Consider the following 22567-nt stretch of genomic DNA (forward strand, 5'->3'; position numbering starts at 1 on the left):
AGCTTCCTGTTGTGCTTTGAGAAGATTTGCTGCCTTGCCTTAGCATTTTGGTCTATACAGAGAATTTCTGGGGTGCATGACATTCCAGTTTATACCAACATCAACAAAGAGAAAGTCTGGGCTTTGTGAAATGTGATGTTTGGCAGTGGCCATTTCCACAGTGGCCCAACCTCTCTCCAAATAATGTGAACAGTGAAGTAAGGAGTAGGGATAGAAAAAAGAAGCCAGAAACAGCTGAGGAAAAATTAACAAAGAGGAATATTTGGCATCATGTTGCAGAAGGGCAAATAGAAATGTCCAAAATTAAAATCCTTTCTACTTCTCCCAATTCTTAAAATGATACTTGGAAATGTTTAGCTTGTTCATTCTTAACCCTGGGAAGGTTCAACTATGGTAAAAAATGATTGTGAAAATGTCTTTTATACGGTCATGAACTTCAGGAGGGAAATAATACCATATAATGATGCGTAGGGCTCCGAATTTGGACGATCCAGATATTAAAATATTGCTCTAAAACATAACGTGGAAATGGCAGATGTGTGCAGGATTGTTTGGTTCTGGTGAAAAGTCAAGTTTCCAGAGGTATTCAATCAAAACTGAGCCAGGAAGGGACACAGCTGCTCAGGTGAAGATGGAAAAAAATTATTTTAATCAATACTATAGTCCATATTTCAAGTGTTAATACTTCAAGATATCTTCAGTGTCATGAGAATGTGCTTTTTATAAGCTTGTAAAATTATAGACTCAAACTGAATCTACAGCGAAGCCTTGGTATTGAAGAGAACCAGCAGAGCAAAATTTATGACCTTGATAATAACAGATGCCAACAGGCCACATCCCATGGTGCTTTTCCCAGTTTCCCTCTGATTTCCTCCTGTTATGAAAAATCCAGCGGGCAGCATGTTTGAACAGGTAGAAATTAAATCTGACTATGCAGATTAAGAGAACTGAAGATCTCCACTTTGTCTTTTCTTTTTACAGTACTGCAGCTTTTCTCTCATTTTCCCTCCATCCTCTCTTTCTCCCCTGCTTGCTTTCTCCATGGTGTTAGAACCAGCCATGAATTCTCCACAAGCAGACTTTAGAGCTCCCATTTTTCCCTCTGAAATAAATTTTTCCCCTTTGAGGCCTTAAAGTCAAATCTTCCACTTCCTCCACTCTAAACCTGAAACTTTCTCAGCCTTTCAGCACATTTGTTCTACTTGGAACTTGGAATGATACTGTGCCACAGGCTTAAACATGGTTTCAACTAGTTAATTATTTTTCACATATAGCTGTAAAATGTTTCTGTGCATATATAAAAGATTTCAGCCAGAGGCCTCACATTCCCACAACACAACACAGGCAGATCTATTCCCTTTGTAAAATCTAAAATTAAGTCTGACATCCGTGTGAATGGAGGATCACACTCAGGTAAGAACTTTCATTTGCTCTTCTAATTTTTGTAAAAAAAAATATAATTTCAAGGCCTTAGCTGTGTTTAAACAGATATCTAATTCAGTGGATTATTCTGTTGTGGTGCATTCTGTATATTACTAAATCAATTGAAGCTGCTGGCTTCCCTCTGTAAACTCTATCAGCTCAATAGTTTGTGATTTACTTAATTTGATATACTAAATCAGACAAATGGCACCATAAACCAGATCTCCAGTTTTTCCCCATTGTGTCTTTATTGGCAGATAAGTTTTAATGTTGCTTTATCCTTAATTTCCTATAAAAGGACCCAGTCTGTCTGAGTAAACCATAGTCTTCAGGAGTTGCTCCTCAGCTCAGGGTTTGTCATGATTTTGTAAAACATCTGTTTTCACTTTGTTTACAAAGGCTCTTTTATCAATGCTAGAAGAGAAAATGCACACACAAAATTTCCTGCATTCTCTTAACCCTGTGTTAGCACATCATCTCCAATGTGTGCTACAGCTGGTAGAACAGTCTACTACTGCAATGGACTTTGTATTAGATGTATTCCTCAGGATGTGGAATGTAGAGAAGAGAGAACAACAGAGCTGAAACTGATTGTGGGCTCACTCAGATTCTCAGGAAAAGACTTGTTACTAAATACCACACTGTATATGAAACTAGAGTCTTGCTCTGCTGCAGATGTGAGGTGGTTTCTGGCTGAGAGTTGTTTAAGAACCAGCTCGATTAGAACCATGTGTTTCTGAGATTAATGCACTTTGTTTTTTCTGGCAAGCAAAGTCTTTACTGTGTACAGTACGGGACATATGTTGTGAACAGTAGTTAATGAAAGCTGCATCCAGTGACTTGTGATGTGGCCAAGAATTTGTCCTCTGGTCATTGACTGTCCCCTCAGAGACGTCTTATCCAAAAAAACAAGCAGGACCCTGTCCTTTGGGGTGCTCATTTTAAAAGCTTTTTCCAGGACACCCCTAACCCTAATAATATGACCTTGAATGCGAGAAAAGGGAACTTCAGTGGGGATTCTAATCTGAAAGAGTTATTATTGCAACTCAGACAAGACCTAATAGACTTAAAATAAAACAGTAATTCTGGGGAAATAATTCTTTCCATTTCACAAACTAAAAAAACTGTATTGTGTCAGACTACTAGAGCAGTTTTGTTCCACATCCATTCCACTGAAATTGTGTTGTGTCCACTGGTACGTAGCTGGTCCTGGTTATTTAAAGTGTTCACGTTATAAATTGAGATTGTTGTTGAGAAAAAAGAGAATGTGCTAATGTCACTTCTTTTACTGTTAGACTAAATTGTGTCAACAGCACAGCGTACCTCATCAGGACGCTTACTTGTTGTAACATACTCATTATCTGACTATTAAACTACTGACTATTAACTACTAAAACTCTTCTTTCCTGTAGAAATTACTCCTTCCTCAAGCTCAGCTCCTGAAAGTGCTGGTTTGGCTTTCCTCCCTGTCCCTTGTGCCTACCTGTCTTCTGTTCATTACGACTGCTACATCCTCCCCTCTGTCTGACTGGGATAACTAGAGGGGAAATTCTTGTCATCTGTCTTACCGTAACCGGAGGAAACAACCTCCTTAATCAAATTTTAACGTGAAGCTGGGTAAGCTGTTAATCAAATTAATTTGATTTATATAGCCCCAATTCATAACAGAATTAAATCCAGGCACTTTGCAGAACAAGTCTAGAGCAAGCTGAACCTTGCTGAGCCATCTGCCTCGATTAATTATGTTGACAGAGAGAGACATAAAACGAGAGAGGGGGAGAGACAGAAAGAGAAACAAAGACAGTGAGAAAGATATAGTGATAGTGAGTGTGAAGGAGTGGAAAGGGGGGATTGGCTCCAGCACCCCCATGACATGGAAGATAACCAGTAGAAGATGAGTGAATAAATGAACATGAAAGGACCTTGGAGTGAGGGCTTCTGTTTTTAAAAGATTCAATATTGACGTTGGCCATGATGGAGGTGAAAAACACTCTAATAGGCACTCAAAGCACAAGTAGTTAAGGCAAGGATGGATTTCATTATCATCATCATCATCATTAGGAAGGGCAATTATTGCTTTAGTAGTTAGTAGTTTTCAACAAAACAGGCGAAACAGCACTCGTTCACTATCCATTGTTATTCAAGCATTCCATCAAATTTTTTAAAAAATGTTTACAAAACTTTCAATAGGAACATGTGCACTTTTTACAATACAAAATAGATTGGCTATTGGGAGATACAGAGGAAGAAATAGAAGACTAGTGGTAACAATGAGTAAAATTAGAAGAGGACACTTATGCAATATCACACAAGAGGGAGTGCTGTTGTGTTGATGCTGGTGTGATTCGGTTGTAGGCACGAGGCCACAGATAATCACAACAGCACAACCTCTCGTGTGATATGGCTTTTATACAAAAGTCCTACAAGTGCATTTTATTAGTTGACAGTAATAAGCAACAAGAGATTATGATTTTTCTTTTCTTTTTATTTGTGGCCAATACAAATAGTTCCACAATTGGAAGGGAGACACGGCTGTTGCCAGGCAACACTTCCTATACACAAGCTTGCTACTGTTTCTGCATATTACTGCTACTTTGTATCATTTCCATTTATCTGAATGTTCCCATTTATTGTGCAACCACTGAAATAAGAGTCTGTTGACAAACACTTTGGTGGCATGATCACTGATCATCGTTTCCGGCTAGTAACTTTTTAGCCAGCTTTCAGACCTGTGAAACTAGTTTTTGTTTAGATATGTATTTTATGTTTTGCAACGCATTATCTGTTAATCAAAATTGACATCTGAATTTGTGAGTGATAATGTCTGGACAAAATGGTGGCTGAGAAGTGCAAACCAACATTACAAAATCTGAGACAAATTAATAGTTTGGAAAACAAATTAACAAAACATAAAACACTTTTACAAACGCCAAGACAAATTTATTGATCGGATACATTGTTTTAGGTTCCATGTCAATAGCTCGAATTTGAAGTTTTTGCACATATAAAAATAGCTTGTGTCTTTCAAGTTCATGTTAACTTGTCTCTTGTGACATAAATATTACATAATAGAATTTGGGAGTCTTGCCCAAATTAGGGATGTTACTGATCATAATTTTCTTTGCTCGAGTTGCAAGTTGCAGCAAGTGAACATTCCCTTCACATTCCTTTCTCCACCATCTATGCCACCTTCCTGACCTCATCGAGAAACTTGATCACTGTGATCATCCAGGAGGCCAGCTTCACTCTCTTGAAGCTGACCACTTCTCCCACAGCTAGGGCCACCCCCTCCATGGTGTACGGACAACTGACCATGTTATTGCCATGTCTCTGCGACATCTGCCATGGCGGAGGGATGCCAACCGGCCAGACAAAGCTTGACAGGAAAACTTTAAAAAACAAACAGAAGGCAAACAAAAAACCCAGCAATAAACACGGACACTGAACAAACAACTACATTAAATTACATTTTAAGAAAACACAAAAAAATTGAAATTTGCTCTGGCCACCATCAGCACGCTCCACTCACTCAGAGAGAGAGAGAGAGAGAGAGAGAGAGGGAGGGAAAAAGAATGAGAGACCACGTGAGAGAGAGGTGCTCAGTGCATCCCCCAACACTCACATCAAATCAATTTATTTAGTTCCAAATTGTAACAAAGTTACATCCAGGCACTTTGAACAGTTTGGTCTAGACCTGCTTCATGTGTAAACACTTGGTGACTGTGGCAAGGAAAAACTTAATTTTAGGGTGCTTTCACACCAACAGCATTTAGTGTGCACTAAACAAGTTTGGTCCCTTGGTTCAGTACGTTTGCATTGGTGTGAATGACACCACCACACTTTGGTGCACACCAAATAAGGGAGGTCACAGACCGCTCCATCTCCCTAACTTTGGTGCGGTTCCTCTGGTGTGAAAGCAACCAAAACAAATTAGACCAAATCGGTCTTGTTTTAATGCATTATGGGTACTGGGGATACTGATGCTGCGTTCCAGGCAACCTGTAACTCATGAAAGTGCACTGGAAAGGCAGTTGTGTACTACAATCTGTTATGTGTCTAAAATGGTACCCAAATATGGCTCCAACCAGAAATAGCTAGTTCTGGCAAGTGATAGCTAATGCTAGCTAATGTTAAAAGTCTATCATGCTAATTAAAAAAACAATGTAATGTACAGTATGGCGAAATTAGGTTGTTAATTAATCCATCCAATTAATCTTGTATTGTCAATCAAAATTACATTTCAAAATAGCAACAAATGACATAAAACAAACTATAAGCTTCTGTTAACTTATGCGGCGATGGAAAAAGAATAAGAGCAGGAGGAGAGAAGATGCCATGGAAAATAACTACTAACTATGGTACCAGCTAACTATTGTAGCAGCAGGTACTGAGTGGGAAGATGGAGCAGAGGTGATCCAGCCCCTGGAGGATGAGGACAGGAGGGACAAAACACATACTACAGGAAGAAACAAAGTTAGAGACAAGTCAGGCTATTGTGTATGTGCATAGGAGAGAGAGAGAGAGAGAGAGCGAGAGACACCAAGAGACAGAGAGAGGAAGGGTAGGAGAAAAAGAGAGGAAGAGAGAGGTGCTCAGTACAACCCCCAGCAGTGCAGGTCTATGGCAGCAGAACTAAAAGAAAAACAGTAATGAAAACATGTTTATATAGCCTGGTCGGTACCAGGTGTCAAAGACACTGATTAACTGTCACGGGGTGCAGGAGTGAGGACCCAAATGCAGAATCAGGTTAAGGTGAGAAGTGAATATTTTTAATGAAAATACCCCAAAACAAGAAAATGTGTCGGAGGCTGAGGACATGGATCAGAGGACACATGACCAGGAGACAAAAGACAATGCAGAAGACAACAAGGATCTGACAAGGACTAAACAGAAATCAGGACTTGCATATACAGTGAACTGAACAAGACACGGGTGAATCACATTAGGGCAAGGAACGCAATCAACAAGAGGGAAACAGAACAAGATTAGGAAGTAAATAGATAACACAAAGGGGAGACAAGACTTTCAAAATAGTGTGACGAATTAAGACTTTCAAAAGAAGTGACGAATACAAACATAAGGACTAAATCCCTGACATAAACTCAAACCCTGACACTAGCTCGGAGAGATTTAAAGGTGAAAAAGATTCCAAATGCAAAGCAGGTGTTACGATTGACTCAGAAGCTGCTGCATTTGTGCCTGCTGCCAATTGTAGCTAAGAGCTGGTAAAATTTGGTGGGGGTTGGCCTCTGTCAGGGCTGTGCTTTTTGTCACCAATCCTGTTTGTGATTTTCATGGACAGGATATTGAGGCATAGGTGTGGCGGAGGAGTTCAGTTCAGGGAGCTGAGGGTTACATCCCTGCTTTCTGCGGATAATGTGGTCCTTTTGGCGCCATCGGTCTGTGACCTCCAGTGCTCACTGGACAAGTTTGCAGCCGAGTGTGAAATGGCTGACTCCTTACCCCAAGTGAAGGAGTTTAAGTATCTCAGGGTCTTCTTCACAAGTGAGGGTAAGATGGAGCATGAGATTGGCCAGAGAATCGGAGCAGCAGGGGTGGTGTTGCATTTGCTCTACTGCACTGTTGTGATGAAGAGGGAGCTGAGCCAGAAGGCACGTTAAGGAAACAACAGTTCCACTGAGCTACGACTCTCTGTCAGCCTGGCTACAGGACTGAAGAGAAACCTGGGACTGTTCTTTTTTTCTTCTATGAAAGCTGAACAGTAGGACCTTCTGTCACTGTCAGCTTTTTTATACGATTACTGCCACTTCCTTTCTGATATCTGTGACGTTTGCTTTAAGCCATGAATTTGAGGGCTATACGAAGGTGCCAGTTTCCTCTGTTTCATTACTTTCTTTTTCAGAGGGGCCACAGATTGAAGATTTGAACACAGTGAGGCCATAGAGCTATTCACAAGGTCATCAGTCTGCGTAGGGGGAAGTCGTCTGTTGACTTTAGACATGGTAATTTAGCAAATGACCACTGAATACTCTCCTTAAGTTTGGCCACAGCATTTTCAGATAAACATCTACTATGGCTGAATTTATTCCCAGATGCTGTGCAGCCAATTGCTGTAAGTTCAAATGTCTTGAGTAATGGTCAGGGAGAAGGGGTTGTGTGGAAATATTAATTGGCAAATTTCAATGCCTCATGTAAAAGACAAGATCAACGGTGTGACACTGAGTATGTTCACATGCTGGAAAAGGTCAGTTGAGTCTAATAATGACTTAAATGCAGAACTAAGAATGTCACTGGAATCTGCGTGAATATTGAAATCACACTCTATCATGATTTTATCTGTACTTAGTAGTAACTCTGATAGAAAGTCAAAATACTCAGATAGAAACTCTGAGTAAGGAGCAGGTGGATGATATACTGTTACTAGCAGACCTGAAAACAGAATTTTCACTGGTTTTATCTTAGCTAAATGGCCGCTTAGGGTTCAGACTTGGTTGTGCATGTCAACTGAGTCCAAACACAGGGAGCTTTTCCTTGGTTCTCATCAGAGGAGCAGACATCCTATCATCAGCGATGGGAACAGAAACAGTCTTGCTCTGCTTTGATGACAAATATAATGACACCCTGAGAATGTGAGGATGATTACTGTGCAGATTCATCAATTAAGCTGTTTTTACTCTTTAATCAAAGATAGCATTATTTGGATAACATCATTTGGCTCTATGAAACTGAAAATACTCCTGACTGTCTTATTACTTATTACTAAGACACGTAATTATTCCTAGGTGAATTACCCTTTATATTTACGTCCTGTGGTCCAGGACAAGCTGACATTAATTCACTCTGGTAGGTCCATCAGAGATTCAGATAATACTGTCATATTCATTACCTGCCATGTTCTGATCTCTGTTGTGTAGTGATTTGAATGTTATTCTGTTTCTGCTGAATGTTAACTGACATACACAGCTACTTTATAGGCTAACCTTTACTTTATATTGATACAGTGAGTGCAGCTGCACAGTGATTGTAATGCTTTAGTTAACTACTTAATTTTGATTCCTCCTGTTTTCTTTCCATTTGTACTTTGACAGCTATTTTATGGGAGAATAGTTCTCTGCTTACATCTGTGGCCTCCTGCTCTCAAAGGAAATTCAGTGTTTAGTGAAAAAACATTACTGTTTTTTTATACATTGAACATTGTGGTTTCAAGAAATAGGCAAATGGAAGTTTTCAAAAAGAGAGTGGAAAAAAAAACCTTGATGTAGCCACTGCGACTGAGCTGCAACAGAATGAGGTCCCTTCACTTCTCCTCTTCAACTCAACCCACTAATGGCTTTTCCATCTGTGCAAGCTCTCCTCCTGCTCAGGCAGAGTCAGAGGAAAGCCTCCCCTTCCCAAGAGTGAGCTGAACAAAGCACACATGGTAGAAATGTCTTTTTCTGATGAAGTAAATTGACATTTTATATTTAAAACTAATACATGATGACTGAACTGATGTAAACTCTAAACAGGAAATTAATTAATGGGATTGAAATGAATGGGGGAGGTAATGTGTTGGTCTGTGAATGGGAAAGCGTTAGAGAGTATTATGTCTGTGTGTGTTGTAGCACAGAGATGTCTCTTGTTGCCTCGGTGTCCTGTTAGGTTGAATCTCTAGCTGGTCTGCAGACATTCACAGAGTCAGGTACTGTAAATAAAATAAACCCAGACAAGGTCACGTCCCCACATTTCCAGTCATTATAATATTCCATGATTTCAGTCTGTGTATGCTTTTATGTTCTCTACAGTCCAGACGTGGTTGCCTTTGACGAGCGAAAATAACAAAAGTTAGAAAGTTTTCACTCTGGAAGCATCGATCATTCCCTAGATGCAAATGCCAATTCAGGAAACACCTCTTTCTTATTATTTGATGTGTATGTTTTTCTTGGCTGTTTATAAGAGCGGTTTGTACAAGTCGATCTGTGAAGAGAAGTGACGCAACCCCCCCAGCCAGACTCCGCTCCCTTCCCTCTTCCCTGCACTGTCACGTAGACCAAGAATGCGGGAGAAGAAGAGAAATATTTATTCAACCCTTGCAAAAAGTCAAAGGGGAAAGGCTCTGGGCTTTGCTGACAGAATAGCTAATGACTAACATCTGCTCATTTCAAGCTCATTTCAAGAAAACTGTTCATTGTAATATTTTTTTCTTTTTTTCGCATATTGTTCAGGTCTAGCAATGTTTGACAGCTTTAGTGTCATTTGTGGAGTTTTAGCCATGTTACATTTCTGAGATTTAGAATAACAAGACCCCACACAGAGGGAAAATCCTAGTAATGTAAAGTCTGCATTAAAAAAAACTCCTTGGATGTAAAATGACACCTTGTCCTACTCCAGCTTGTGGTTGATGTCAACATGAGGCAACGTCTTAATTATCTCACATTTATATGCTCACTGTCTCTGTTCCTGCAATTTTTCCTCAATTGAGTGCTCACCAACAAGACACGATTGTGTGTTCCTCATTTCACCATGGAAACCCTTTTTGTACCTTTGGCTTTTAAGAGGGAGAAACCTTTGCAAGGTAGTTTAGCGTTAATAGGGGATGCACTTTAAAAATGTTTAAAAATTTAGTTGCAGTTTCGAAGTGGTGGGGAGAGGCAGTTGTTCTGCATGTTATGTAACACAGGATGTGCTGGACAAATGTGAAGTGTCTAATTTAAAACTAATACACAGTAAATTCAAGTGTGTCCACTGCTTAGACATGTTGCTCTTCCTTTGGGTGGAGCAAGTTTCTTGACCAATGTGCCAATTTCTCTTTACATTGTCCACAGAACCTTGACATTCAAGTGGAGGACGTGCGAATACGTCCCATCCTGTCTTCTTACCGTAAGAGGATCCCTGTGACAGAGGGCTACGTAGAGGTCAAGGATGGGGGCAAATGGAAGCAAATCTGTAACACTGAGTGGAGTGTGTTTAACAGCAGAGTCATCTGTGGCATGTTTGGCTTCCCCGGGGAGAAGAAGTACAACGCCAGAGTATACAAGTGAGTGTTCCACCAGCTCAGTACATGTGGCCCTAGGTAACTCCCATATGGCCAAATGAAGGCTCAGAGGCTATCTTGTTGGTCTTCGTAGGGATGAGCAATTTTGATTTGTTATTTTCTATCACTTTACAAAACCACCATGTGAATTATCAACGTAACATGCATAGCAAAACATGTGAGGCCTTCAGTGTGACGAATGCTCTCAAATAGATTAAAACCTACTGTGGACATTACTATTACTATCATTCAATTGATATAATAATGCCATTTACTTTCTAAATGATGTTAAAATCAAGTGGTTTTTTTTTTCTTTTCAATATTTATTGAGGTATAATTAAGCTCTCAGCCTAAATGATTTAATTTCATCCTGTGTTGTGGTGCATACCCCACATTTAACAACCAAATAATAAGAAATAAATTTTTTCTACATAGCTCCTGCCGGGTCATGTCACCTGACACGTGAACTGTGAGAAACACTGAGGATGTCAGGTTTCATACTCGAAATTATCTCAAAATACAGCAACTTATGTTTTCAACTTCAACCTGAGACTTGAAAAGGCCAAAGGTCTTATAAAGAGACCATTTCCTAAAATAATTGAGAATTTGCAAGGAAGGTAAGCAGCTTAAGTCTTTTCTCTTAAACCAAAAGTAGACTGAATCTATTAAAGTTAAGATTAAAACAACAAAGAAGTAAAATACATGAAATACAGCTCAGGAATGAACCTGAATCATACAAGTTTGACACCACGTCCTAAAAGACTGAAACCCAGACTGACACATGTATATCTGACATCAGTACATTCCACAAGGCTGAAGTAATGTGTGGGTGACTGCTGACAGACCTGAATCTTGCTTATACCAAGCTTGCTGTCAAGCAACCACAGGTTAATCATGGTGTGCCATAAAAGTTACAGCTCTCCAGTTAACCTTGGATTTACTTGAGGAGGAAGTTCACTCGGCATGATGTAACCACAGAAGAGAATGACAGCTCAGTAACTTTCCATCTACGTGCCAGCCTGCTCCTCCTTCAACTTGTGAAACTTGCATTGAGCTTTTTTTAGAAGCCCCTTGAAAACAAAACAAAAAAAAAAACAAAACATGGAGATGGAGCCAAGAGCTGGCACGTTTTCCATAATCTGGTTTGTGGTGCTCTTGTGTAGATTTCACCAGAGTGATTCTAGAGGAGGCACATTTAAATTAAATGAAGTTATTAAATGTGATTTTTTGCTGATTAATGATTAATTAATCAAATGAATGATTCATTTCCCTCTCTCTCCATCTGTGCAGAATGTTTGCTCGCAGGAGAAAACCCTCATACTGGGACTTCTCTGTCAACTGCACGGGCAACGAAGCCCATTTGTCCAGCTGCAAACTGGGCCAGGATACGTCTCTGAAGTCCAACAGCACCTGTGCTGAGGGTCTGCCTGTGGTGGTGAGCTGTGTTCCCGGCAGAGCCTTCGCCTTGACCCCCATGGTGGGATTTCGGAAAGCCTTCCGACAAGAGGTGAATACCCCAGAAATCTGTTTGCACTTGTTTATACTGTAACTGACAAAAATAATTTTTTGCCTTAATTGTGTCACCATTGTTTCAACTAAAGATTTACCAAATCCCTGGAATAATGGTTCAGCTCAGTTCACTGGGTCACATGTGGAGGGTAGGTTTACAAATGCTCAGGAATAGTGATACTTGTGAATTGCAGCTGTGGCTGTTTTACACATTTTACAGTGAGTTATCATTATTGGCCCATTTCAGAGATGACATAATGTCGTAAAAGTCCTGGGACAGGCAGAAGAAAAACATGTTGCTCCACAGAGTTGAACCAAAGTCAGCTCACGCTTCTTCTCCTGCAGTGTTCCTGAGCAGGAGACCAAATGCTTCATTAGGTCATATTTTGCACAAAGACAGTCAAGGTGATAGTTTAGATTATGGACTTTAAACCAAGTTCATTTCATGGCACTTCACATGTAGAGCAGGTTTAAAGTCCCTACTTTGATCTTACAATCCAAGGGGAAAATATTCTCTCTCTTTCGTCATGACATGTTTTCAATAGCGTTTTCATCATTGTAGTGACAGCTGAAGGGATGTGTCTTCAAAGCTCAACAGAGCCTAAAAAAGATCTGGAATATGCAATGTGAAAACATTTTGTGTCCTGCAACTCAACACAAATATGTGTGATTCTCGTACACTGGGAGAAAAATTATGAGCCCTCATATTTCCAGCTGGTTCCCAGTAGTTGAGAGTTAACTTAGTTTGGGAAAAATTAAACTACCACCAGCACAGTAGCGTAGTGGTTAGCGCTGTTGCCTCACAGCAAAAAGGTCATGAGTTAGATTCCAAGGCTTGGGGCCTTTCTGTGCGGAGTTCTCTTGGAGTTCTCTTTATCTGTGCTTCTGTTGGTTTCCTCCAAGTGCTCCGGTTTCCTCCTGCAGTCCAAAAACATGCAAGTCTAGATTTATTGGTGACTCTAAATTGCCCGTAGGTATACTCATACCTACAGGCGTATGAGCGGTTGTTCCTCTCTGACTCCCCTCTGACTGGCGCCCTGTTCCCTTGATCGGAATGTTCGCTGGGATCGGCTCCAGCACCCCTGGAAACAGATAAGCAGTCGAAGAAGTATGAATGAATGAATAATTTAAACTAAAACGTTGGCAGCAGAAGACATGGTCTCCCAGTTTGGTAAAGAACATGATTGGCCTGCAGAGACTGACAACTACTCCATCTCTGGTACAAAACCTGAATTCAGAAGACCTTGATTTACATAATTCCCCATAATTTTGGAATAACATGTTCATCAGTTACAGGGTTCCTGCTCTGGGATCTGCATGTATTGTATAAATGCATAGTCATGTGTACAATATGTAAATATCTTCACTGTGTCACCCAGGACAGACACATACTCAGACTTTCCATCAAAGAGAAGATAACTATCTTTGTGAGTTTTGCAAAGCACAATTAAGTTTTCACTTGATTCCCCTCTAGATCTATTCCTGTCCAAACTTCAACTGTGTTTAGAAGGGATTTTTTAACTGACACTAACACCAGATGAAAAACAATATTTTTCACATTTCCTAAAGATCATGTCTGTAAATGACCAATTCAAGGAAAAAAAACCAAAGACAAAAAAACACTTGGAGCAGCAGAATAAAGCTGATGCAGATTTGTGTTTGTGACTCAGGATAATTATTTTCTTTTATCAGCTTCCCTGATTCTGAATCTGGAATATCATCATAGTTGTCATTCTTATATTGTTACATTGAGCTTAACATCAGGCTTGTAACTAAAGATTATTTTCAGTATTTGTTGATTCGTTAAACAATTCAAATCAAATCAATGTTTAATTAACGGGGTGAATGAGTAAAACATTATTTGTGTTGCTCAGTGATTGACCATATTTGAAACATTTGAGCAGTTTAATTTTATTTATTAAATTCTGAGCCAGAACAGGAAACCAGTAGGGGAGTAAAACCAGCAATGAGTTAAAATGCGACAAAGAATGGATGAGCCGTCCAATAATCCCCTTTGTCCTTGAATCCTGCAATTGTAGTGACTGAAATGATAAAATTAAATGATGACTCTGCCGTTTTTCACTGTTGATTAGACTGAATGGAGGCCAAACAGGAGACAAAGCTTTTTGGACACAAACTTTAAGTCAATTATTATCATTATTATTCCAAAACACCATAAACAAATGAGTACAGCACCTTTGCATTATATTCAAGATTACAAGCCTGGAGGTTTTTTAAATTCAAGAAAACATCTATGGTGAATTAGAAACCAACAGATTCACCAGTTCATCTGCTAATATCTTCAACTGTATATTATTTTGTATAAATCAAATCAAATCAGATTTATTTATATAGCACCAAAATCATAACAAAGTTACATCAAGGCACTTGATGGCACACGATAATTAATACATTTTTTTGTGTTTTTACTATACACATTTTATATGAATGTCTTGTATATTTCTGATGGAACTGTTGCCCATGTAGACTGTGAATGAGGAGGTAACCCAGAGCCCACAAATTAACACATCAGGTTTCACTGTGTAGCTACAAAGCAGTAAATCAGATTCAGCTGTGCTACTAATGTGTTTGTTTGTAAAATTAACCATTTCCAGTTTATCTGAACAGTTAATGTGAGAACCCCATTAATAGCATGTTATGAAGCCACCCAATCTGTGGCCTCAGCTTCCTCATTACGCAGAAGGTGATGCCAAAACGCCAGCTGAGATTTTTTTTTTTTCTTCAAAAAAACAGAAGCTAAGTCTGTGGTTTTACAATAAGATGGTCTTCTGTTAACAGCGTTTCTGTTCTACCTCCTCAGCAAGCCTTGGTCCGTCTTCGTGGTGGGGCCATTGTAGGCGAGGGTCGGGTGGAAGTACTGAAAAACGGCGAGTGGGGCACCATATGTGATGATAACTGGAACCTGCTGTCTGCCACAGTGGTGTGTCGAGAGCTGGGTTTCGGAACAGCCAAAGAGGCCTTGTCTGGAGGACGCCTGGGACAAGGTATACTGGGCTTTCATTTTTAATTTTAGATGTGCAAAAAAAGTCTTTTTTCAAAACCAGCTGCACATTAAGCTTAGAGGAAAGATATATTTTAAGGGTTTTGGGATCTTTTTGAATTAAACCTGAGCAAATTTTTTCATTGAAGCCTGAAATCTATGCTGGAGTGCTTTGCTGTCCCTTTTTACTGTCTGCACAGCACTCCTCTTCTTTTGTGGCAATCAGTTGTATCGTGGGGAGAAATGTGAGTAACACAGCCATGTAGAGAAAACCTAAAAACAGTCCAGGCTAAGTACATAGTGCTTGGTACATAGACAGCCTTAAATGCTTGAACATCTATGTATCCTGCCTACATTGCATGTGATGGAAGCTTAGGACTGTGTTGCAAGACCGCATGTCCCAAACATTTCAGGCAGTAATCTTATGCTTTAAGTCCCTCCTCCACATATCAGCCCTTTGTACCACTAAGCAGAATACCATGAGCTCACAAACCTGAGGGGGAAAGTGACTTAGCTCGGTGAAACAGAATTAGTGACACCATCCAGGTCAGCGAGAATGGAATTTGGTCCTGATCTGATTTCACTCCACTGATCTCTGAAGTGATTCGGAAGTGTCGTACAAAGATGGAGAAAACAAACAGACGACGCTCAGCTGGAGTGTGAACGGGGAAACCCGTTTGTATTGAAACACAAAGCTCTGACGCAGCATGCAATTCAATGTTCAGACACCATATGGTCGACATTGTGACATCCTGTTTCTTGGAATTCCAACTATATGGAATACAGCTATGAAATAAATAAACTAGGTGACACGTACAGTAAAATATAAATGAATGTAAATATAAATATATAATTGAGCCAATAAATGAACAAATAGCCATATACGTAAATGATGTTGTAGTGTAGTGAAAGAGGACATCTTGTTGAGACTCTAGCTATATGGACCTGGATCACAGTCCAGTTCCAAGATTTACAGAGTTTCACAATTGTTCCTCTTTTTTTTAACCTCTTGTCTTCCCATCTTTTCATTATAACTGCATTGACGTTTAATCAAACATTAGCAGCTACTTTGGTTTGTAAGGTCATCATAACAGTTTATTACAAGGACAAAACTAAGACTCCAACTTAAATGAACCACCATTATCCCCCACCATTTACCAGTTGGGGTGTGGGGTCACTTTTGAAACAGGCAGCTGCCATTTGAAATGCGTTGGGCAGGTTTTTTCTTTCCTGAGGGGTTTGGGATGGGACCAGAGGACGACATCCTCCTTATATTGGCGCCTTTCTTTTGAATGGAGGCCTTCAGTCTGAGCAGTCACTTTATGGGGTGACAGAACTTAGGGGCATGGCTTTTGTAAAACCAAGGTTTTTACACACACCCTCTGTTTAATGCCCCAGCTTACCATTAGTAGGCTCAACTACATAGAAAAGTACATTTTAATCTTAAGGTGGGGCCACAATAATCATACACATCATTATTCCCCTGAACAGGAATATTCTATCTCATGAACAAAAACAAAGACATCGTTGTGCATCACTGCCCATTTCACTGACCAGAGTAACATAAAAAAAAATTTAAACTAGAGCACTTTTTCCTTTCTACAAGCATTTCCCCTCATACTTTTTCATCATTGGAGGAAAGCAAACTCAAGATGGAAATAATTAGGGAAATTCAGACTGCAGTGGAACGCCTTAAAACCTTGAATCAGGTTTTTAAACCAAATGTTTAAAACATTACAAGAATTATCAGTAAGATATTTAAAATCGGGCAGCACAGTTGCATAGTAGTTAGCACTGCTGCTTCAAAATAAGAAGGTTGTTCAGTTCCCAGGCCCAGGGCCTTTCTGAGCCAGAGTTTGGATGTTCTAACCTGTGCTTGCATGGGTTTCCTCTGGATATTCCAATTTTCTCACGCAGTTCAAAGACATGCATGTTTAGGTTAATTGGTGACTCTAAATTTTCTGTGTCATTTGTTGTTTGTCTTTATCTGCTTCTGTATGTTGGACCTGTGATGGACTGCTGACCTGTCCAGGGGGTACCCCGCACTCCTCCGCTGTGATTGACTTCAAAGGATTTTAAATCATTTCTTTAGCTTCAGAAGTGCAAGTTCTGAAACAACAATCAGAAGTTTATCAGAAACATTTACCTCATTAGGAGATTCAGGGTTTTCTTCAAAGTAAGAGAATGAAAAAATATAATTACAGTGGACCAGAAGGTTTGAACTGCATAAAATCAGATTTGTACTTGAGTTTGATGCCTGTGTGTGGCTCAGTGTGTTATTTTTGCTGCTGCAGTAAATCAAATCAAAATCGAATCAGATTTATTTATATAGCGCCAAATCATAGCAAAGTCACATTAACATCTACTCTACACATAGAGTAGATGTGTAGTCACCAGTAGTCACCAGTCACCAATATGTCAGTGCATGCAAGGGGGGGAGAGGGAGAGAGAAAGGTGCTCAGTCCTTCCCCCAGCAGTCTCAGCCTATATCAGCATAGCTAAGAACTAAATTAACTTTAACTATAAGTTCTGTCATACAGAAAAGTTTTAAACCTGGAGTCCGCCCCCCCAGAAAGATACTGGAAGTTGGTTCCATAGAAGAGGAGCCTGATAACTGAAAGATCTGCCTCCCAATTTACACTTGGAGACTCTAGGAACCACAAGTAAACCTCCATCAGGAGAGCAAAGTGGCCTACTGGGACAGTAAGTAACTATGAGCTCTCTGAGATATGATAGAGCTTGTCCATTAAGAGCTCTATATGTTAACAGGAGGATTTTAAATTCTATTCAGAATTTTACTGGCAGTCAATGAAGAACAACTAACAGAGGAGAAATGTAATCCCTTTTTCTATTAATATTTGTGCAGCAGCATTATGAATCAACTGAGGGGTTTTCAGAGATTTGTTTGGACATCCAGATAGTAATGAGTTACAGGAATCCAGCCTAGAAGTTATGAATGCATGGACTAGTTTTTCTGCATTGTCTTGAGAGCGGATGTTTCTAATTTTCCTAATGCTTCTCAGATGTAAGAAAAGTGCCTTGTTTGACAAAGGACATGTCCTGGTTTCTTACAGTGGGAGCTGGAAGCCAAACTAATGCCATCCAGACTGATTAGATGATCAGATACAGTTTCTCTGAGGTGCTTAGGGCTAATTACACAAACTAAATAAATTTAGGAATAAAAATTTTTGGGTCATCCAGACTTAATAGTGAAAATTGATGCTGTGTTTCCTGATAATGTTGCCTAAAGGAAGCAGATAAAGCGTGAAGAGGATTGGTCCAGGTACCAAACCCTATGGAACCCAATAACTGGCTACAGTATGTGAGGATGAACTATTGTTAACATGAACAAACTAATGTCTATCTGATAAATAGGATTTGAACCACTTTGGTAAATGAAATTGGCATTAAAAGAACTTCACTAGTCTCTGTAATAAAATATTATGATCAATGGTGTTGAATGCAGCACTGAGATCTAAGAAAAGTATGGAGGCTGATCCATTGTCTGACTCCATTAGAATATCATTGGAGACTTTATAAAGGACTGTTTTTGTGCTTTGATGTGATCTAAATCCTGATTCTTGAGCAAACTGTTCTTATGCAGATGGTCGTGTAATTGGTTTGCTACTGCTTTCTCAATGATTTTAGAAATGAATGGAAGGTTTGGTATAGGTCTTTAGTCGGCCAAAACATCTGGATCAAGATTCAGACTTTTAAGCTTGGGTTTGATGACTGTGGTCTTAAGCGTCCGAGGTACATAACCCAAAGATAAGGTCAAATTAATCAGATATAAGATGAATGGCTCAATTAAATAGAAAATGTTTTTAAAGTGGGTAGTTGGTACTGGGTCTAAAAGACAGGTTGATGATTTAGATGAAACTACACTAGCTCTGAGAGATTAAGAGATGAGAATGATTCCAGATCTACAATAGGCGTTGCAGTTGATTCAGGAGTTGCTGTATTCAGTAGAATTATCTAATTTCCTGTGAAGGATCAATAAAGTCTCTTTAGCTAAAGTACTTAGTTTTATTGTAAGCCAGGCTCGGGTGACAACACAAATCTCTGTGTCTTCAGACCAGAATGAGCTCTGAACAGGTTTATTAATCATAACATTTTCTGATATAATGTTGTTATTATACTTGTTTGGTAGAATTATTGAACATTTGCTGTTCAAGTGCCTCTCTTTCAATGCTCTCTGGTAATGTGACATGTTTAGCTAGTAGCAGATTAGCTTAGCTTAGAGTGGAGAAGGGAAACATTGGTAAAAATTTGATTTTTTATTCTTTTTATATTGGGCATAGTCAAGCAGGCTGATTCCTCTCGTTTCTGCTCACGGTGCTATTATTCAGATTATTCAGTAATGATATCAAATCAGTGTATGTCCCAAAATATAGTTTCATGTGAGTGTGCCTGTGTGTTTCAGGTATGGGCCCAGTGCACATGAATGAGGTGGAGTGCTCTGGATTTGAGAAGTCCATCACAGAGTGTTACTTCAACAAGGAAGCTCTGGGCTGCAGCCACGAGGAGGATGCAGCAATCAGATGTAATGTCCCTGCTATGGGCTTCCAGGAGCGGGTCAGTCTCTGCTCTGGTTTAATTACACCCGACAATGACTTCTCTAAACCAGTTCAAAGTGAGTCTTTTTTTCCCATGGATTTCACCTGCAAGTCTTTTTCATCCCTGCAGCTCCGCCTGAATGGAGGTCGAAACCCCTACGAGGGCCGTGTGGAGGTGCTTGTAGAGAGGAATGGCTCTCTGGTGTGGGGGACCATCTGCAGTGAAGGATGGGGAACCATGGAGGCCATGGTGGTCTGCAGGCAGCTGGGCCTAGGCTTTGCCAACAATGCTTTCCAGGTAGAGAAGAGGGTGTTGTGGAGTCAGCTGACAAGGGCTCATGGCAGAGAACTCTATTTAACCCTAACCCTTCAACAAAAGACCACATGCTTGGCAAATGCTTTAGATCTTCAAAGTCTTTAAAGATTTATTGACAGGTTTAAGTAGCTTATAAATATGAGAGAGCAAGTGTGACACATTTTTGAGACTTTAATTTGAGTAAAGTTTTGAAGAGGCTTAAATTTTTTGAGTTTTGCTTAGTTTGGAAGTGAATAAAATTAAATGAATTTTTTTTTGAACGGAGGTTGAAGTAAACTGTTTATGTACAAGGTGAAGAGGAAAAAGCCATTTTTGTCCATGAAACCAAATTCAAAATAGATAGACTTACTTTATTAATCCCGAACTGGGACATTCTCATATCACAGCAGGCAGACACACTGTACATCAGGATAATAATAATAATCATAATAATAATAATAATAATAATAATAATAATTATATTAAAGAATAAAAAAAAAAGTATTATTTACAATATGAACAAGATAGTAAAAACTATAAATAGACAATAACTATGGTATACTTGACAAGGCCTATGGCTACTGAATGTCAGGCCGGGACTCAAACAGGATGCAAATCCGAGGAACTGCTGAACTTTCTTGCGGCTATCAGGTGTGGGCCAGTTGGTCACAGCGCTAACTTTAGCCGGGTCCATCTGTACTATCCCAGGGGCTACGATGAAGCCCAGGAAGGAGATGGTGTCGGCATGGAACTCGCTTTTTTCAGCCTTAACATATAACTTATGAGTTAATAGTCGATGAAGGACTGCGGTTACATGCTTTCGGTGGGAGTCTATATCTGGAGAGTAGATAAGAATGTCATCTAAGTAAACATATACAAATTGGTTGAGGAAGTCCCTGAGCACATCATTAATCATGGCCTGAAATACTGCCGGTGCATTAGTGAGTCCGAAGGGCATGACCAGGTATTCATAGTGGCCGCTCGGAGTGTTGAACCCAGTCTTCCATTCATCCCACTCCCTGATTCTTACAAGGTGATAAGCGTTTCGGAGGTCTAATTTGGTAAATATTTTGGGCTGTTGGATCTGGTCGAAAACTGAGGACATAACGGGTAACGGTTTTTTATTGCTCATGGTGGGTCTTTTTATAGACCCATCGGGTCTATGGGGAGGCAGCGAAAAGGCCTTGGCTTTGCTGAACACTTCCCGCAGGTGGTGATAACAGGGCAGGGCGGATGTACGGTGTATTTCTGAGTCTGTAATGACATGGAGAGAAACATGGTTAATATTCGACAAGACCATTTCAGAGTTCTGGACACATCTAGTTTGCTCCACACACCCCCCCCCCACCCTATGACCTTTCCGGTCTTCCAGTCAATGTGGGGGCTATGGGTACACAACCAGGGGTAACCCAGGATTAGTTTCTGTGATGGGGAGTGGCAGAGAAAAAACTGCAGGTGCTCTTGATGTCCGTGGATGTATAGCTTAATGGTTTCAGTGACATGGGTTATCGTGAATAGTTCCTTGCCGTTAAGGGCACGAGCTCTAATGGGCTTGGCCAACACCTCGGAATTGAGCCCCAATTTGGTCACCAGCCCCCCAGTCCATCAGGCTCTCATCCGCCCCTGAGTCTATGAGTACTTTAAGGTTCGTGTGAATGTCGTGGTGCAAAACCTTCGCTGCTGTGAGGGCGCGTGAGACGCGGCCCTGAACTGCGGGCGCACTCAGCCGTTTGGTCCCTTTGGTGGGACACGCAGGTGGGAAACATCTGCCCTCCTGCTGTCGTTGCTGCCGTTCCTCGGGTGTCAAGCGTGCTCTGCCAAGTTCCATGGGTTCGGACTCTCCCGCTGGTCTTTCCGAGGTTGAACCCTGGGCCGCCGGGATATCTGGTCCCTGGAAATGTCGGAACCTCCCCGACGACGGCCACTGTTCTCGATGTTGGCGGAGCTCCTTCATCCGGTTGTCCGTCCGGATGGCTAGGGCGATGAGTGAGTCCAGATCCCCGGGTAAGTCTACTGGAGCCAGCCGTTCCCGTATGGGTGTGGACAGTCCCTAGAGGAATACGTCGTATAGTACCCCATTCAGCCGTGGCCCATGCCCTTGCTCTCCCGGTCAGATGGGACACCATAAATGCAATCTTGGCTCGGTCAGTGGAAAAGGCACGGGGGGAATGCTCGAAGTGAATAGAGCAGTCTATTAAAAATCGCCTTGCAAAGTCCGGGATCCCCGGAGAATCGTTCTAGGGACGCCAGTCTGATGCCGATCCCAGCAACGGCTTGCCACGGATGTCCGGCCAGGGTCTGCACCTGGGTTGACAGTTGGTCCAGCCGCGCAAACAGCGCCCCCTGGAACGCCTCCTGGTGCGTCAGTCACGCTTCCTGGGAACGTAGTGTGGCCCTCAGCTGGGCCGCCTCTGCTGAGTCCATACTGGCCAGTGTGTACTGTCAGGCCAGGACTCAAACAGGACTCAGGAGCAGAGGCTTTGTAAGTCACAGACTTTATTCTCGGCAGCAATGACCTCAGAACCAAGTGAATAAAGAAAACAGGGCTATGAAACATTAACTTTAACGGGGAGTCACGAGGGAAAAAGGGGGACAACACAAAACACTCCGTAGGGAGGAAAAATCTGACTAATAAAACAAAAGAAAACTCACTCACGCTACTAAGCGGAGGATCAAGGTAATTCTATGAAAATGTTATGAAACTCAAAATCACTCTCAAGGAGGAAAACACAAAAGCTATGAACATTAATCTATACAACAGAATTTATAAAGAAAAAGTCACTCATATAGAGGAAAAAACAAAAGGCTAT

General features: G+C 40.7%; 1 protein-coding gene across 2 annotated transcripts in view; it reads left to right on the top strand.

Annotated features, from left to right (window-relative positions):
* Positions 1-22567, top strand: part of loxl2b (lysyl oxidase-like 2b) — a 62591-nt gene that overhangs the window by 10604 nt on the left and 29420 nt on the right. For both annotated transcript variants that reach the window (XM_029511186.1, XM_029511185.1), the window contains exons 4-8: positions 10188-10399; positions 11687-11903; positions 14727-14910; positions 19330-19481; positions 19593-19760. In XM_029511186.1, coding sequence (XP_029367046.1) covers positions 10188-10399; positions 11687-11903; positions 14727-14910; positions 19330-19481; positions 19593-19760 — 933 coding nt within the window. The remainder of the gene's footprint in view (positions 1-10187; positions 10400-11686; positions 11904-14726; positions 14911-19329; positions 19482-19592; positions 19761-22567) is intronic.

The sequence above is a fragment of the Echeneis naucrates genome, chromosome 9 (assembly GCF_900963305.1).
Source record: "Echeneis naucrates chromosome 9, fEcheNa1.1, whole genome shotgun sequence".
NCBI classification, from domain to species: Eukaryota; Metazoa; Chordata; class Actinopteri; order Carangiformes; family Echeneidae; genus Echeneis; species Echeneis naucrates.